General features: G+C 40.6%; 1 protein-coding gene across 2 annotated transcripts; it reads left to right on the top strand.

Annotated features, from left to right (window-relative positions):
• Positions 1-84: 84 nt before the first annotated feature.
• Positions 85-14,384, top strand: plbd1b (phospholipase B domain containing 1b). Of its 2 annotated transcripts, XM_079659619.1 has the most exons (11): positions 85-234; positions 1,054-1,279; positions 1,545-1,628; positions 2,060-2,201; positions 3,065-3,211; positions 3,776-3,920; positions 7,269-7,469; positions 8,725-8,865; positions 8,938-9,123; positions 9,536-9,642; positions 13,281-14,384. In XM_079659619.1, the coding sequence occupies exons 1-11, from the start codon at positions 171-173 to the stop codon at positions 13,455-13,457; spliced, it is 1,620 nt and encodes a 539-aa protein (XP_079515745.1). In that variant the 5' UTR covers positions 85-170; the 3' UTR covers positions 13,458-14,384. The 2 variants fall into 2 exon arrangements, with proteins under 2 accessions (XP_079515745.1, XP_079515744.1); XM_079659618.1 differs by lacking the exon at positions 85-234 and having other exon boundaries at positions 766-1,279.
• The last annotated feature ends 1,724 nt before the right edge of the window (positions 14,385-16,108 follow it).

Here is a 16,108-nt window from a genome sequence, read left to right as displayed (position 1 = left end):
TTTTTCTTTTTTTCTGGGAAAAAGGAAACTGCCGAGAAGATGCGCGCTGTGTCAGAAAATGTGTGCAATTGAAAGGATTCAGCCACCAGAAAAGAAGCACCCCGTCGGTTCTTGAGAAATCGCGGCTCTGTGCTGAAATAAGAACATTTATTTCCTAGTTAACAGCTAACATGGAGACCATTGAACTGTGCATGCTGCTGCTGAGCACTTTGACTGCATCGGTGCAAACTTACCGTGAGTAGCAGGTCCATGGCTGGTATGGACATTGCAAGACGATGTTTTTAATCAAATACAGTTTCACCTATATGTTTACAAAATGCATTTTTTAAAGTGTGTTCTCTTCTGCTGTATTTCGTTCTATTTTATTATCGTTTAAAAGTGGCTAAAATGTAAATGTAACACTAATGACACATAATGCCACATGAATGGGCTATGATAGTCAAGCAATTAAAATACTTTTTTATTTTAAAGATTTATTTTGTCAATAACTCATGTTATTAACTCATGTTGTATTGGTTTTGTCAATTAATCAATCAAATTATTATTAATAATTATATTTATTTTAAAATGGTTTATTATAGAGTGGGTTTTTACATAAATGGTTTTGCTTTGGTGTATAATGGTGCATACATAAACGTAATAAGATAAATGAATATGGAAAAACAAGAGCAATTATTTACTAGAATTGTAAATAAATGAAATATTCTAATATTATTTAAAAAAATATGGAACAAATAAACAAGACGAAATGTAATTAAAATATGACAAATAACTGTGAAAAATATTTGTACAAAGAAATTCAATTCAAGTTTGACAATTAACAAAAAAAAGGTATGTACAGGAAACATACATTTACAAAAAAGGAAATCCAATAAATGTATGACTGTGAATATTACAAAAATCAAGCAACACATAGGAAAATGTTTATATATTTTTATTTCCAAGCTGTGTTTTTACCTATAGCTTATTCTAATGGTGTCATGACATTATCTTACATAATGAATGTTATCCAACTTCAACCCTGTGACCCTGCCCATCCTCCTCCGATGGTAGAGCTCCGAGAGGCCACCGTGTATTGGGACGCTGCCCAGAAAAGTGTACTCCTCAAGGAGGGGGTGATGGAGAGCGAAGGGGGGGCCTACGGGTTCTTCAATGACACCCTGCTGCTCTCGGGATGGGGCGTCCTGGAGATCTCTGCAGGTCATGGAGCAGGAAGTACGCAGGAAGACGAGACCACTTTCTTCCTGGCGGGGTACCTGGAGGGTTATCTCACTGCTGGGTGAGGGTCCCGGCTAATTAAATACCTCACACACAAAGAGCACACACCTTCACAATCAATGGAAACTCTCATAAAGTGTTTATATTACCTCGCAGGCACTTGAAAACAAAAAATGCATATGAAAGATGAGTTATGAGACTTTTAATGTATTTTGTTTGTTGTTCTATCCAATAAACATTAAATAAGTATGCCTGGTTTAGCTAATAACTACTTATAGCTTTAATTTAATGGTTTGATTCCAGCTTTTCTTCTTCTCTCTCTGCAGACAGATGTTCAGTCATTACTCCAACATGTACCCTCAGTTCCTGAAGGATGAGAAGGTTCTGAATCCTCTGAAAAGGTTTTTAAGGTACTGTTCACATGCATGGCTCAAAATTAAACCTGTTGGTAGAAATGTGTCTGTCAGTGGCTTCATCTTCAGTTACAGTCGGTTTAGATCAATTGATCAGAAAATAATTTGTGATAAATGTGTACAACTTAAATGAAAATGTATTATTACGAGTTTCCATGGAGAGTTAATGCTTTTTCAGTTTAGTTTTACATGTCAATAAATAGGTTTCTTTGTTGAAATACTCAATATCTGCAAGTTATCATATATTATTATAAATACTTATAGCAGGGTCAATAAGTAAATGACCCTGCTATATGGAGAGTTCAAGACCACTGCTTCCATATAGGATGGGTTATGCAGAGTAACTTTCACAGTTTGTGCCCTGCTGCAAACATGTGTGACAATTAAACGTTTATTTGTAATGAATTCTCCATTTCCATTTTCCACAGCAAGCAGGACCAGTGGTCCAGAGAGCAGGTGAGGCTGAGGAGGCACAGCGACCCCCTCTGGAAACACCTGGGACTGATCCTGGCTCAGCTGGATGGTCTCCAGGCCGGAGCGGCACGCTGGGCCAAGAGCAAACACAGAGAGGTGTGTGTGGGAAGGTTAGATTAGATTCAACCCTCATTGTCATCGCAAGGACAGCGAAATGCACTTAGAATCTGAACAGCATTGCAATTATGATCATCATCATCATCATCATCATCATCATTGAAGAGACTCAAGGTCCATTTTAAGACATACAACACTACCAATGTTTCCACAGAGGTGACGTCCAGTACTGAGACAAGGATTTGACAGCATCATAATGACAAAATTAAAAGAAACATTCAATTGACAGATATATTTTATATTGATCAATCCAGTTTCATTTATTTGGCACAATATCACATGTTACACATATGTCTCATGGGCGAACTGCTGTCTTTAGACCCTAACCCTAACCTTAACGCAGCGCACAAAATACAAATCCCAAATAAACCCTTAAATTAAGTTGTATCTTGTGACGTTTCAAGTTTTTACTTTCCTTACACACTTAACGTACACCGGATAGGACTTTAAACGCATGCAGTTCCTGACAGAGAAACTTAGGCGTAACACATAACATAGGCATGAGGCTCTTTCATAACAAAGTGTAAAGGTTTTCCCCCGTCTGGACAAAATGCATTATTAAGTAATAATATCAGGCCAACATTACATTTGTGAATTTACACAAATTATTTATCACTTGTATATACACTCTTATGGCACTTCTATTCTAGTTTATTGTATTTACTTGCACTATTTTATCTGTTGTATTGTGTTACACTGTGGGAGGAGCCTGTGACCTAAGATTTTCATTGACATAACTGCACTGTATACTATGCACACATGACAATAAAAGCCTTGAACCTTGAATCTCAGAGTTGTCTCAGTGTCATTTCATTCATCTCTGCCCCCCCCTTCCCTCTCAGCCTCTCTCGGCGTTCGCCCTGCAGTTTCTGAATGGCGTTGGCGACCTCCTGGATCTGGTCCCGTCTCTGACGCCTCGCTCCAACTCCTCCTCAGCGGCCGGCGCTCTCAGGACGCCGGGCATGGGCCACTGCACGGCTCTCATCAAGGTCAGGAGGGACTCATTTGGCTGCAGCTGAGAGGAGGGCGCACTTGAGAAGACTAATTCGTTTTATTGTGGTTGATTTGCTTGTTTTTCTCGTGTGAAGTGTGAGTGAAAGGCTAATGGGAGGAGGATGTTTCCAACCCTCTGTATTTCATGTGTTTAAAGGGGCCCTATGATGCTCATTTGAGGTTCATCTTTGTATGTAGTGTCTCTGTGACATGTCTCCATGCTTTAATGTTCAAAAAGCTCTTTATTGTTCTCATACTGCCTGTGCTGCAGCACCTCTTTTCACCCTCTGTCTGAAACCAAAGCCCAGTCTGCTCTGATTGGTTAGTTAGCCGGTTCTATTGTGATTGGTCAACCACTTAGAGATGTCCCGCCCCTTAGCCTATCACGTACAATGTGTTGGAGCGCTAGCCATAGAAGCGTAAGTGTTGTTCAGGAAGTAAACAAAGGAGTCCAATTGGAAAAAACAAAGCTTTTACATTAACAGTAAAGTACAATCATTACATTACTTAATAGCAGTGAAATAGGATTATAATCATTCTTTTATTTATCTGTGTCTAAGGTTCTTCCGGGCTTTGAGAACCTGCTGTTCGGACACTCCAGCTGGTACACGTACGCAGCCACCATGCGCATCTACAAACACTGGGACTTCAGGGTGTCCGACACACACACCGCCACTGGGAAGATGTCCTTCAGCAGCTACCCTGGTACACACACACACACACACACACACACACACACACACACACGCACACACACACACACACACACACACACACACACACACACACACACACACACACACACACACACACACACACACACACACACACACACACACACACACTCACCCACACTGGGAAGATGTCCTTCAGCAGCTATCCTGGTACACACACACACACACACACACACACACACACACACACACACACACACACACACACACACACACACACACACACACACACACACACACACACACACACACACACACACACACACTCACCCACACTGGGAAGATGTCCTTCAGCAGCTATCCTGGTACACACACACACACACACACACACACACACACACACACACACACACACACACACACACACACACACACGCACACACACACACACACACACACACACACACACACACACACACACACACACACACACACACACACACACACACACACACACACTATCGTCTCACGTTCTCCTAGTTAATTGAATTTTCTGATTAAGGGTTAACTATGTCATTGCAATTAAGGCGATGTAATTGGTTAACATTAGGGCCTTGAAGTATTTATTGATTGTTGCATTTACGAGAGCACCTCACTATCTTGTTTCGAGTACAGGAAGAGCTTAGTGAAGAGAGTGAAGTAAATTATAATAAATACAGAAAATGTAAGAATTCTGAATTTAGATAAATGTATTTAATGAAACCACTGACTGAGTTCAAAACAGATTTTTTTGTCAGTGAACTTTACAGCAAAGGCTTTATCGTCTTACGCACAACAGCTGTAGTGCATTATATTTTGGAGTCCCTGGCTTGCACGTATAAAGAATCATAAAATATTGAGAGTGGTATCATGGTGCAAGTCAAATGCAAAGGAATGAAGCTTTCTTCTAAAAGCCCTGAGCTGAGGTGAACTGCTGTCCTTAATCCGCTGTTTGATTTTCATCTTGGGAAAAAATGAAATGCATAGAGGATTTAACCTTAATCCTCATTGTGCGTTCTCCACTGAACGTCATTCTTCTGCTAAGCACACAGCTTAGTCAGTCAAGGACGGGGAAACGTGTGTACAAAACCCAGTTATGAGGAAATGCAGTCATTTTGAGAGTAAAGAGTAATTTTGCAAAGTTTTCCCGAGTGATGCAGCCCATAAAATCCTCTTGCAGTCTTCATTGCTGTCAGAAGGAAGGTGATTTAATGCACTATTTAGAGGCTTACAGGCCAAAGAATGTCACATCACTGTATTAAAACAAAGAGATGAAATTAAACGCAAACACTGGAGTAGTGTGTGACCGTCTGCTGCCCTCTTAAGCTGCTTTCTGTCTGACAATGTGAAATATTTAACACACACAGCAGGTCAGAGCCAGCAGAACAAGGAAATACTTTAGGTAGAGGTGGAAATATTCCTATGACTAGAATTTACATTATTAATAGCTGCAACAGTATTGTAGGCACAGCTGAAAATGTAGTTATGGTAGTTCAAAGATTTTGAATTGTTGTTATGCTGTCCAGGACATTTCCTTTCCTGTGAAGAGAAACCGTACAGAGAGTCCATTTGATATATCTCTATAATGAGGTGTCAGGTCCTCGACACAAACTGATGAACCCAAATGCACGACCCAGAGATAAAGTCTTGAATGTAATAAAATGTATTTTAATTCCAATGATCAGGAAATCCCTCTTAACAGAGTAGGTGCTGGAATAAACAAAAAGCGCTCACAAGGAGGAAAAAACTAAGCATAACAAAAGAGAGCTTAAGAAAAAATGTAAGCCTACAAATATTAATAACATAACATGACATGAGAGAAAACGATCCTTTCTGACTAGAGGCTTGGCACGACCATCCGGGGAAACAAACAAGACGAACTGACACAGGACAGGGGAGAGACAGGACTATTTAAACATGAGGTGAGCGGGGACGCTGATGATGGCGGGAAAAACACACAGGGGGAGGAAGAAAACAGGGCCTGAAATGAAAGACAAGAGGTAAGTACAAAATAAAACAGGAAATGACAGACAAAATACATAAACACAACTAACATATCTGACGAGACACAACATGAGGGGTACTGCTGCATCTTTTTTTTTAAAGAGACTAGCGGCAGGTCTAATAACTCCAATTGGAGAAGTGAACATGAACACTGATTATGAATGATTCCTTCTACCCTTAATCAGGAAAAGTAATTATTGGACCCATTTCTCACAAGCAACCTATCTTTGGCAAACGCTGACACTAAAAGGACATTTTTCAGATGGACAAATTAACTTGGTTTGAGACCCCACTCATTTGTTTGGCAAATCTGGAAACAAGGTGCTAAAAGTTAAGTTAAAGGTGGGGTATGTAATTTATTTCAGAAACACTTTTTGTTATATTCCATGGAATGCTCTTAACATCCCGATAGCAATGCATATATTAGATGCTTTGACAATAAATATATAACAAAATGTAATCTGTGGAAGCCTTAGCGCTGTAAAAAGCACGAGCAATCATCTGAGCCGGCCCGGCTAAAATAACCTGATGGCCTACCTGCCTGTCAGCCTTCCATCTGTGCACAAACTTATCTCGTGCCCTCATTGGTCATGCGTTCGTGTGTGTTGGAGGAGGGGCTCTGTGAGGAAGTCTGAAGGGAGGGGCAGATCTTTTCCGGTTGTACTTTCAAATTCTAGCGCACTCGAGCTGGTTTCTCCAAAATGACATTCCCCGCCTTTAAGTGGGTCAAACATAAGCTAACGTCAACTCACCTTCGCAAACACTTCAGCTAGGTAGTTTTTTTTAAATGCTCAAGATGCAAATATCTATTGCTAGCAAAATAAGATATTAATAAATTACACCACGCCCACTAGGAAGACAGGAAGTGTGTTGGGGAAATATTTTCCTGCGCCCATAACTTTGACCCAGTGTATCAGTTATACTGCCCTCACTGAGCACAGGCCTGCAACCTTGGGGGCTGTGCTCTCAGTGTTTTGTCTCCTTATTCCTGCCTGTTGGCGTCAGCTCATAGAGGTGTTATGGTTTTATCTTGTTATGCACAATGTTGATTATTCTCTCAGAACCAGCTAAATACAGGGGTCTGGGGTATAGAGATCTTCAGAATTGGTTTGGTAACCGCTGTGTTACCTCGTGGCACACGATATGTCTTTTGAATTCTCCGGCCGAAGCTCCAAATAAACCATCAGTGTTTGCCATCAAAGTTCCTGCTCTCCTCGGGTCTCTCTGAGTCCTGTCTCCATTGCTTCAGAAGTTTCCATCACAACGTGGATTCCATTTGGTACCCATTGGCACCAATTTCTAAGGTGATAGCCTCTGACCTCCTCCTCTCCTGCAGGCTTCCTGATGTCTCTGGATGATTTCTACCTGCTGGGCAGTGGCCTCCTGATGACCCAGACCTCCATCGGGCTCTTTAACTCCTCCCTCTTCTCCCTGATTGGTCCTCACAGCCTGCTGGCCTGGCAGAGGGTCCGCCTCGCCAACATCCTGGCTCTCAGCGGAGAGGAGTGGGCGCACATCTTCTCCAAATACAACTCGGGTGAAAGGATGTCGAAGGAAGGAAGGGATGAATGGATAGATAGATAGATAGATAGATGGATGGATGGATAGATAGATGGATAGAGAGATAGAGAGATAGAGAGATGAATGGATGGATGGATGGATAGATGGATAGATAGATAGATAGATAGATGGATGGATGGATAGATGGATGGATAGAGAGATAGAGAGATAGAGAGATGGATGGATGGATGGATAGATGGATGGATAGATAGATAGATAGATAGATAGATAGATGGATGGATGGATAGATAGATGGATGGATAGAGAGATAGATGGATGGATGGATAGATGGATGGATAGAGAGATAGAGAGATAGAGAGATGGATGGATGGATGGATAGATGGATGGATAGATAGATGGATGGATAGAGAGATAGAGAGATAGAGAGATGGATGGATGGATTGATGGATGGATAGATGGATGGATAGATAGATAGAAAGATGGATGGATGGATAGATAGATAGAGAGATGGATGGATGGATGGATAGAGAGATAGAGAGATAGATGGATGGATGGATAGATGGATGGATAGAGAGATAGAGAGATAGAGAGATGGATGGATGGATGGATGGATGGATAGAGAGATAGAGAGATAGATGGATGGATGGATGGATGGATTGATGGATGGATGGATGGATGGATGGATAGATAGATAGATAGATATATAGATAGATAGATAGAGAGATGGATGGATAGATGGATGGATAGAGAGATAGAGAGATAGAGAGATGGATGGATGGATGGATAGAGAGATAGAGAGATGGATGAATGGATGGATAGATGGATAGAGAGATGGATGGATGGATAGAGAGATAGAGAGATGGATGGATGGATGGATAGATGGATGGATAGAGAGAGATAGAGAGATAGAGAGATGGATGGATGGATGGATAGATGGATGGATAGAGAGATAGAGAGATAGAGAGATGGATGGATGGATGGATGGATAGAGAGATAGAGAGATAGAGAGATGGATGGATGGATGGATGGATAGAGAGATGGATGGATGGATAGAGAGATAGAGAGATGGATGGATGGATGGATGGATGGATGGATGGATGGATGGATGGATGGATAGATAGATAGATAGATAGAGAGATGGATGGATGGATAGAGAGATAGAGAGATGGATGGATGGATGGATGGATGGATGGATAGATTGATGGATTATTTTAGTAGTAACTGTTCCATGTGTCTTGATCCAGGAAAGAGAGTTCTCTTCTGTGTTTTAGGTACCTACAACAGTCAGTACATGGTGGTGGACCTGAACCGGGTTTCTCTGGGTCGCAGAATAAGAGACGGAGCGCTCACTGTGGTGGAGCAGATTCCCGGGAAGGTGATGCACTCGGATCAGACTCAAGCTTTACGCAGGGGTAAGAAACAACACGTTCATAAATCCAGAAGTTTTCAGGTGGTCATTTGTCTGCTTCCTCAACGTTTTGCAGGTTATTGGCCGTCCTACAACATACCATTCCACGAGGAAATCTACAACCTGAGTGGGTACAGTGCGATGTGGAAGAGATACGGAGAGGACTTCTCTTACGACCTCTGCCCTCGAGCTAAAATCCTCCGCAGGGACCAGGCCAAGGTGTTCGACCTCAGCTCCCTCAAACACATCATGAGATACAACAGTAGGTGTTACAAAAACTCTTGCATTCTTCAAAGCTCTTGGATTTAAAGGGAAGGAAGCGAAGTGAGAAAATTAAATCTCATTTAAAGTCTAGATAAAATAATATCTTTCCTGTTTTTATGAAAAGGTTTTTATTTTGTAGTACTTCTTTGTGTTTTATGTTTTAATTACTTTAATTTAATATGAGACATTATCCTGGTAAAACCTTTTTTTCCATCTGTTTTTAATTCATAAACCCGTTAAAACCAAACTATTTCAATCAGATTTTGATCTTAAATTGATGATCACACTTTTATTTTCACACGTCTTCTGTACAAAAGGCTTCAGTGATGTGGTAGAGAGCACACACACACAAATCAGGACATTAAAAGACTATCAGGTGCATAATAAATGTCAGACACACTCTGTTTCAGACTACAAGAGGGACCCCTACTCTAAAGGCCATCCGTGTAAAACCATCTGCTGCCGCAACGACCTGAGACCACGGAGACCCCGTCCTGGAGGATGCTACGACACAAAGGTCAGAGGTCATCAGCACAGAATCAGGTTTCTGACATGTTTACAGGTACATTCAGGTAGGAATATAGCTTTGGCTATAGACATGAGTTTCATTTACCATTATAAAGTCATGGTTAAAAACGGACCATACTAAAACTATTCAAAAGATGATTAATGCCAGATTTAACTACAAGTCAATATCCATTCTCATTCCTGGAGCCGGGTAAACACAATTATAACTTTATTTATATAGAAAATAAAAAGACAATGCTAACCTATTCACTATAGAGTGCCACGGTAACGCGTCCTAAAACCCGGAAGTAAGTTAGCATTTGACCTCTTCCGGTTCCTTCGACAAAAAGCAATTCAATTTCTCCATAGGGTTTTGGAAAATATCTGGAAATAAGGTCTGTGGTTGAGACACATTGAAGAGACGGATCACGTTTTGTTCTACGGCGTTAAATACATCAGCAGTGACCCCACTGGTGATTTCTGAAGAGTTGACGTGTCTGAAAAACGATGGTTGTTAACAAGTGGCTTTTTTCTTATCAAGCTCCGCTTTTGTGGAATCAGCTTCCAGTTTGTGTTCGGGCGGCAGACACCCTATCCGTTTTTAAGAGTGCGCTTAAGACCTTCCTTTTTGATAAAGCTTATAGTTAGGGCTGATTAGATTCAGCCCCTAGTTTTGCTGATATAGGCTTAGTTTGTCGGGGGACATCTTACTTCTTCCTTCTCTCTGTCTATACCTGTGTACTCTCATGTTCCGATTAACCCAGCTTCCCCAAATCTCTTTCTTTTTGGTGTCTATATACGCCGGGATCCGGAGTCATGGATGATCCTGCGGTCCTGTGTCATGGATCGCGAGTCCTGGATCTTGAGTCGTGGCTGTGGTCCTGGATCATAAGTCCTGGATGGATATACTCGTGGATTCATCTTCCTATTATACACACATGCATTTCCAAACATTTGGTCTACCTATGTTGCAAATGTATTAACTTTTCAATTTACACACGGCATCTATTGCACGTCTGTCCGTCCTGGGAGAGGGATCCCTCCTCTGTTGCTCTCCCTGAGGTTTCTCCATGTTCCCCTTTAAACTGTGGGTTTTCTCTGGAAGTGTTTCCTTGTACGATGTGAGGGTCTAAGGACAGAGGGTCTAAGGACAGAGGGTGTCGTATTGTCATACTGATATTCTGTACAAACTGTGAAGTCCACTGAGACAAATGTAACATTTGTGATATTGGGCTATATAAATAAACATTGATGGATTGATTGATCGAAGTGGCTGAATAGGACTACAGAAGTTGTCGAGGCCGTTGTACGTCATTACGCCGAACACGTAAACACTCCTCTAAGTTTGTTTGCCCTGTTCTGCTTGAAAGCAAGTACCTGCCTCCTGCAAACTGTTCAAACAAACGCTTCAATTTGTACACTTTTGAATCTGTATTTTTTAATACGGATCTTAAGTTGGCGTGACGTTGAAGCAGCGACCCTGCTGTAGTTCCTTTAGCATAACGTTAGCATTTTGCTTCTGGCGACTAGATTTATGATTAGAAAATGATAAAAGTAGGGCAGACATGTGAAGATTATCCGGCTGAACAAAACGTGATCACTCTCTTAAATGTGTCTCAACCACAGACCTTATTTCCAGATATTTTCCAAAATCCTATGGAGAAATTGCATTGCTTTTTTTTTGAAGGAACCGGAAGGAGTTTACTTCACTGTGGCACTCTATGATAACGCATTTTATCTATAGAACATCTTGTGTTAGGATAAGATGAAGGGGAAATGGCCCCATTCCCATTTTTAACCCCCTTATTTACGGCCTACTTACTTGTTTGGACCTTTATTGTTTGCTATCGCAGTACAGCACTTTGGCTCCACCAAAAATCGTTTTTAAAATGTGCTATATAAAACTTGATTTGATTTGATGCCTGTTTTGAAATCTGTCCTCCTTTTCCTCAACTACAAACTTATAACGTTTTGTGACTTCATCTTGTACAGTTACAAAGCTATTGCAGAGACAAAAAGTCTGTCCACAGAAACAAAAACAACTGCCACAATACAACCAATGCTAGCACACGACCACAGCTGTCTTCCAGGACCTCACACACACACACACACACACACACACACACACACACACACACACACACACACACACACACACACACACACACACACACACACACACACACACACACACACACACACACACACACACACACACACACACACACACAATACCAGCTGGTAATCAAAGAGGTCTGAGTTTTGCATATGGTATGATCACTGGGCTACCCTGACTGAAAGCTAACATGGAAATTAGTTTGTTTCTTTTAAGCTTTGTTCAGAGGCTTTTCCACTTTAAAGGGAAACACTGAATCCTTTCATTTCTGGTTTTAAATAGGTCAAACTGTATTTGATGAGCAGTTTTCAAATGTCATGGAAAAAGCATTGGTTGTAACCAAACTTTATATAAAGAATTCAAGGTCATGTGAACTAGGTTTGGCGACGAATATAGAGTCTCAATCACCTCTAACTATGCAGCACGTGATATACTTAAAAGTAAAATGATGCAATAGACAAAATAATTACAATTATGTTAAGTAGTAAGAACAGTAGAATAAGATAAAACACAATGTAAACACTTTAAATAAAAAATACTGTTTACTATAATCAAATGTAAATATTTGGATATAAGGACGATAAACAAATGTGCTAATGTTAATTATGGACAAGACTTATGTGAGTTGAAGGGTTTCAAATTACTTATTGGCAACAAACATGTCTTAACGGATCTCTATCTAAAGGTCACCTGTTATGCAAAATCCACTTCTTCATGTCTCTTCTACATCAACATGTGTCCCCAATTCTTCATGTCTCTTCTACATCAACATGTGTCCCCTCTTCTGCATGTCTCTTCTACATCAACATGTGTCCCCTCTTCTTCATGTCTCTTCTACATCAACATGTTTCCCCTCTTCTTCATGTCTCTTCTACATCAACATGTGTCCCCTCTTCTTCATGTCTCTTCTACATCAACATGTGTCCCCTCTTCTTCATGTCTCTTCTACATCAACATGTGTCCCCTCTTCTCCATGTCTCTTCTACATCAACATGTGTCCCCTCTGTGGAAAGAGACTCTGAAAGTTTCAGGAACAAAGATTCTCTCTCTTTTTGATCCATTTCTATAAAAACCTGTCTGAAAATGAGCTGATCAGATTTTGGCCACTTTATGATGTCATAACAATGTGTTGTCTTGTGTAACCATTAGCCAATCACCAACCAAGGTAACCCCCCCCCCCCCCCCCCCCACCCCCTAATCATCTGAATCTCCTCCTAGAGCACCATTGTGTTCTTTGTAACCAAATCTCTCTCAGAGGGGCGTGGGGAGGGGCTCCTTATTTTCATCTAAAGTAACAGACAGAGAATCAGCACTTTGGAAACAGGGCTGAAACAGAGGGGATTATGGGTAATGCTGCAATGACCTGTTTGGTGTTTTGAGCCAAACACTTCAGAGACATGTTTTATATATATCTGAGACCTATACTATATTGATGAAAAACAGTATAATAGGGAAACTTTAATATTAAATATGAAATGACCCAACTTTCCTCCTATAACTCCCTCCTCCTCCTCTCCTCTCTCATGGTGCAGGTGACAGATTACCAGATGGCGGTCCAGCTGGCGGCGGAGGCAGTAAACGGCCCCACGACGCAGGGGGGTCTGCGTCCGTTCTCATGGCAATCCTTCAACCTCACCTCCCATCATGGCCTCCCACACACCTACGACTTCCCCTTCGTCACTATGAGACCAACACTGCATCATCCCTGAGAGCACAGAGACAGAACATGTAGAACCAAATCCAAGAATATGTCGTGCTTCCCTGGTAAAATCAGGAGTAACTGTTTGTGGCAACACTGAAACAAATCAGAATCGGTTTTATTACCAAGTAGATTTACACATACAAGGAATTTGCTTTGGTTTAAATGGTGCGTACAAAGACACAGAAATTATAAAAGCTATTTTAAAAATATGTGAGCAACTGAGTACAGTCAAAATAAAATAGAATATCACAAATACTATATTCAAAGTGGAACGATGAGAAGGTTTAAAAGGTTGTAGTGTGGAGCAGAAATGTGCAACATGTGCAAAGGGTTGTGCAGGATTTGCAATATTACACAGTTTGGTTCGTATGATGTGCATTAATGTAATGTTTTTATGGGTTGGATAATAGTCACAAAATTGGAAAACTGTCCCTGTGAGAGAGAGCTGCAGAAATGAGTCCTGAAACCGGGAAGTTAGTTAGAATTTAGGCACTTTTGGTTGATATTCTTTTATGTATTTTTGGTTAAAAGCCTAAATTAAGGTCTCTGTTAACACATGCTAGCTTCTGGGATCGGACTACACAAATGTTTCACCTTTGTAGAACTTAATTTAGTCTAAAGCCAGAAGAGTCCCAGTATAAATACAACTAAGAACAATGGGAAATGAGTAGTTGAGATTACATATATGGCCATCAGGGTAATGTTATTAAATAAAAGCTAATTTATTTGTTTGTTGTTTAAAACTCTATGCCAGGGGTGTCAAACTCAAATACACGGTGGGTCAAAATAAAAAAATGGGTACTAGTCGAGGGCTGGACTGGTTCAATGTTTATTGCAAAACTTATTGAAATTAACTTATTGCACATATTAAACCTGGAACTAACAAAACTTAAATTATTGCCTATAAAAACAACATTAATAATAATGATAATAATAATAAATGAGACTTGTATAGTGCTTTTCAGGAAACTCAAAGACGCTTTGACAGAGAATTAAAACAAAAAACAAAACAAAGAAAAATACAAAAAGAGATAAACAAAACAGAAAATAGGGGGGGGGGGGGGGGGGCGGTTGAATGCAGTGTTGAACAGGTGGGTTTTGAGTGATGTTGTGAATGCTGTGAGGGAGGAAGAATCTCTGATGGATTGGGGTAGTGAGTTCCAGAGGGTAGGTGCAGAAACGGATAAGGCTCTGCCGCCCCAGGACTTGAGGTTGGTCCGGGTGTGGAGGGACAGGAGGTTGTAGCAGAGCGGAGGGAGCGAGTGGGAGTCTGTCTGTGGAGGAGGTATAGGTAGGATGGACATTAAACATTAAATAATCAGTTAAGTCATTTATTATGATTACATTTTTCCACAGGCCAACAACAGCTTAAAAATAAACAATTTCCCTCAAAGAAAAAACCAAACATGCCCTGTTGTCGTGAGAGAAAAAGTGCAGAAGGAAACATCCATTGAACTCAGTGTGCTGCTCGGTGATTCTAGTTCAAGCAGATACTTGGCATCTCATCTTGGGTGCAAGGTCATCAATGTTTGGGCTCAGGCTCTGAGCGGAGGAAACCCTCAGGATGGAGTGAAGGTGTGCGTGCAATATACCGGCGGGCCAGATCTAATAGTAAATCCACCAAGGGCCTGATTTGGCCCCCGGGCCTTGAGTTTGAGACATTACAATACATGTCATTTGTTAGACGCTTTTATCCAAAGCGACTAACATATATTCACATGTGCTATGCAATCTTTCCTCAGGTTTAAACTGTTTGTAACAAAATGATCTAACTACATTTTAATGAAAATATCATCTTTATATGTTGCAATAAAGTGTGTTGCATTTTCTTCTTTATTTAGTATGCAGAAAGTTATACAATAAACGACAATACACACATTTTTTTGTCTTGGTCAAGTTAGTCAAAAAGCACTTTAGCAAAACCTAAAAATGTTACACATTTCAAAATAAAACGTTTAAAATATTATTTAACAAAACAAATGCTAAAATTAAACAGTATCTCTTGAATATGTTTGATACAAAATATCCCTTCAGGTTGGTATTGGTCGGTTCAGTTTGTTTTGCGGTCTCTTGGTTGATATCTTCATGAGAAATAAAGAAAAATAAATTAAATTCAACCAGTCAAACCGTATACAGTCATGATCACTGGAATGGGTTTACTTTCCACTGTCACACTCTTATCTTATCTAAATGACAGGTTAGATTGCCGCCCAAAATACTTAAAGGTCCTCTATTATTCTGTTTTTCATCAATATATAATAGGTCTCAGATATATACAGAACATGTCTCTGAAGTGTTTGGCTCCAAACACCAAACAGATCATTGCAGCATCCCATAATCCCCTCTGTTTCAGCCCTGTTTCCAAAGTGCTGATTCTCTGTCTGTTACTTTAGATGGAAATAAGGAGCCCCTCCCCACGCCCCTCTGAGAGGCATTTGGTTACAAAGAACACAATGGTGTTCTAGGAGGAGATTCAGGTGATAAGGGGGGGTGGGGGTACCTTGGTTGGTGATTGGCTAATGGTTACACAAGCCAACAAATCGTTATGACCTCATAAGATGGCCAAAATCTGATCAGCTCATTTCCAGACAGGTTTTTATATAAATGGATCTGGACAAAAAGAGAGAGAATATGTTTTCCCGAAACTTTCAGAGTCTC

Source organism: Notothenia rossii (assembly GCF_949606895.1).
Source record: "Notothenia rossii genome assembly, chromosome: 11".
Taxonomy (NCBI): domain Eukaryota; kingdom Metazoa; phylum Chordata; class Actinopteri; order Perciformes; family Nototheniidae; genus Notothenia; species Notothenia rossii.
This window is presented reverse-complemented; position numbering and strand designations above follow the sequence as displayed.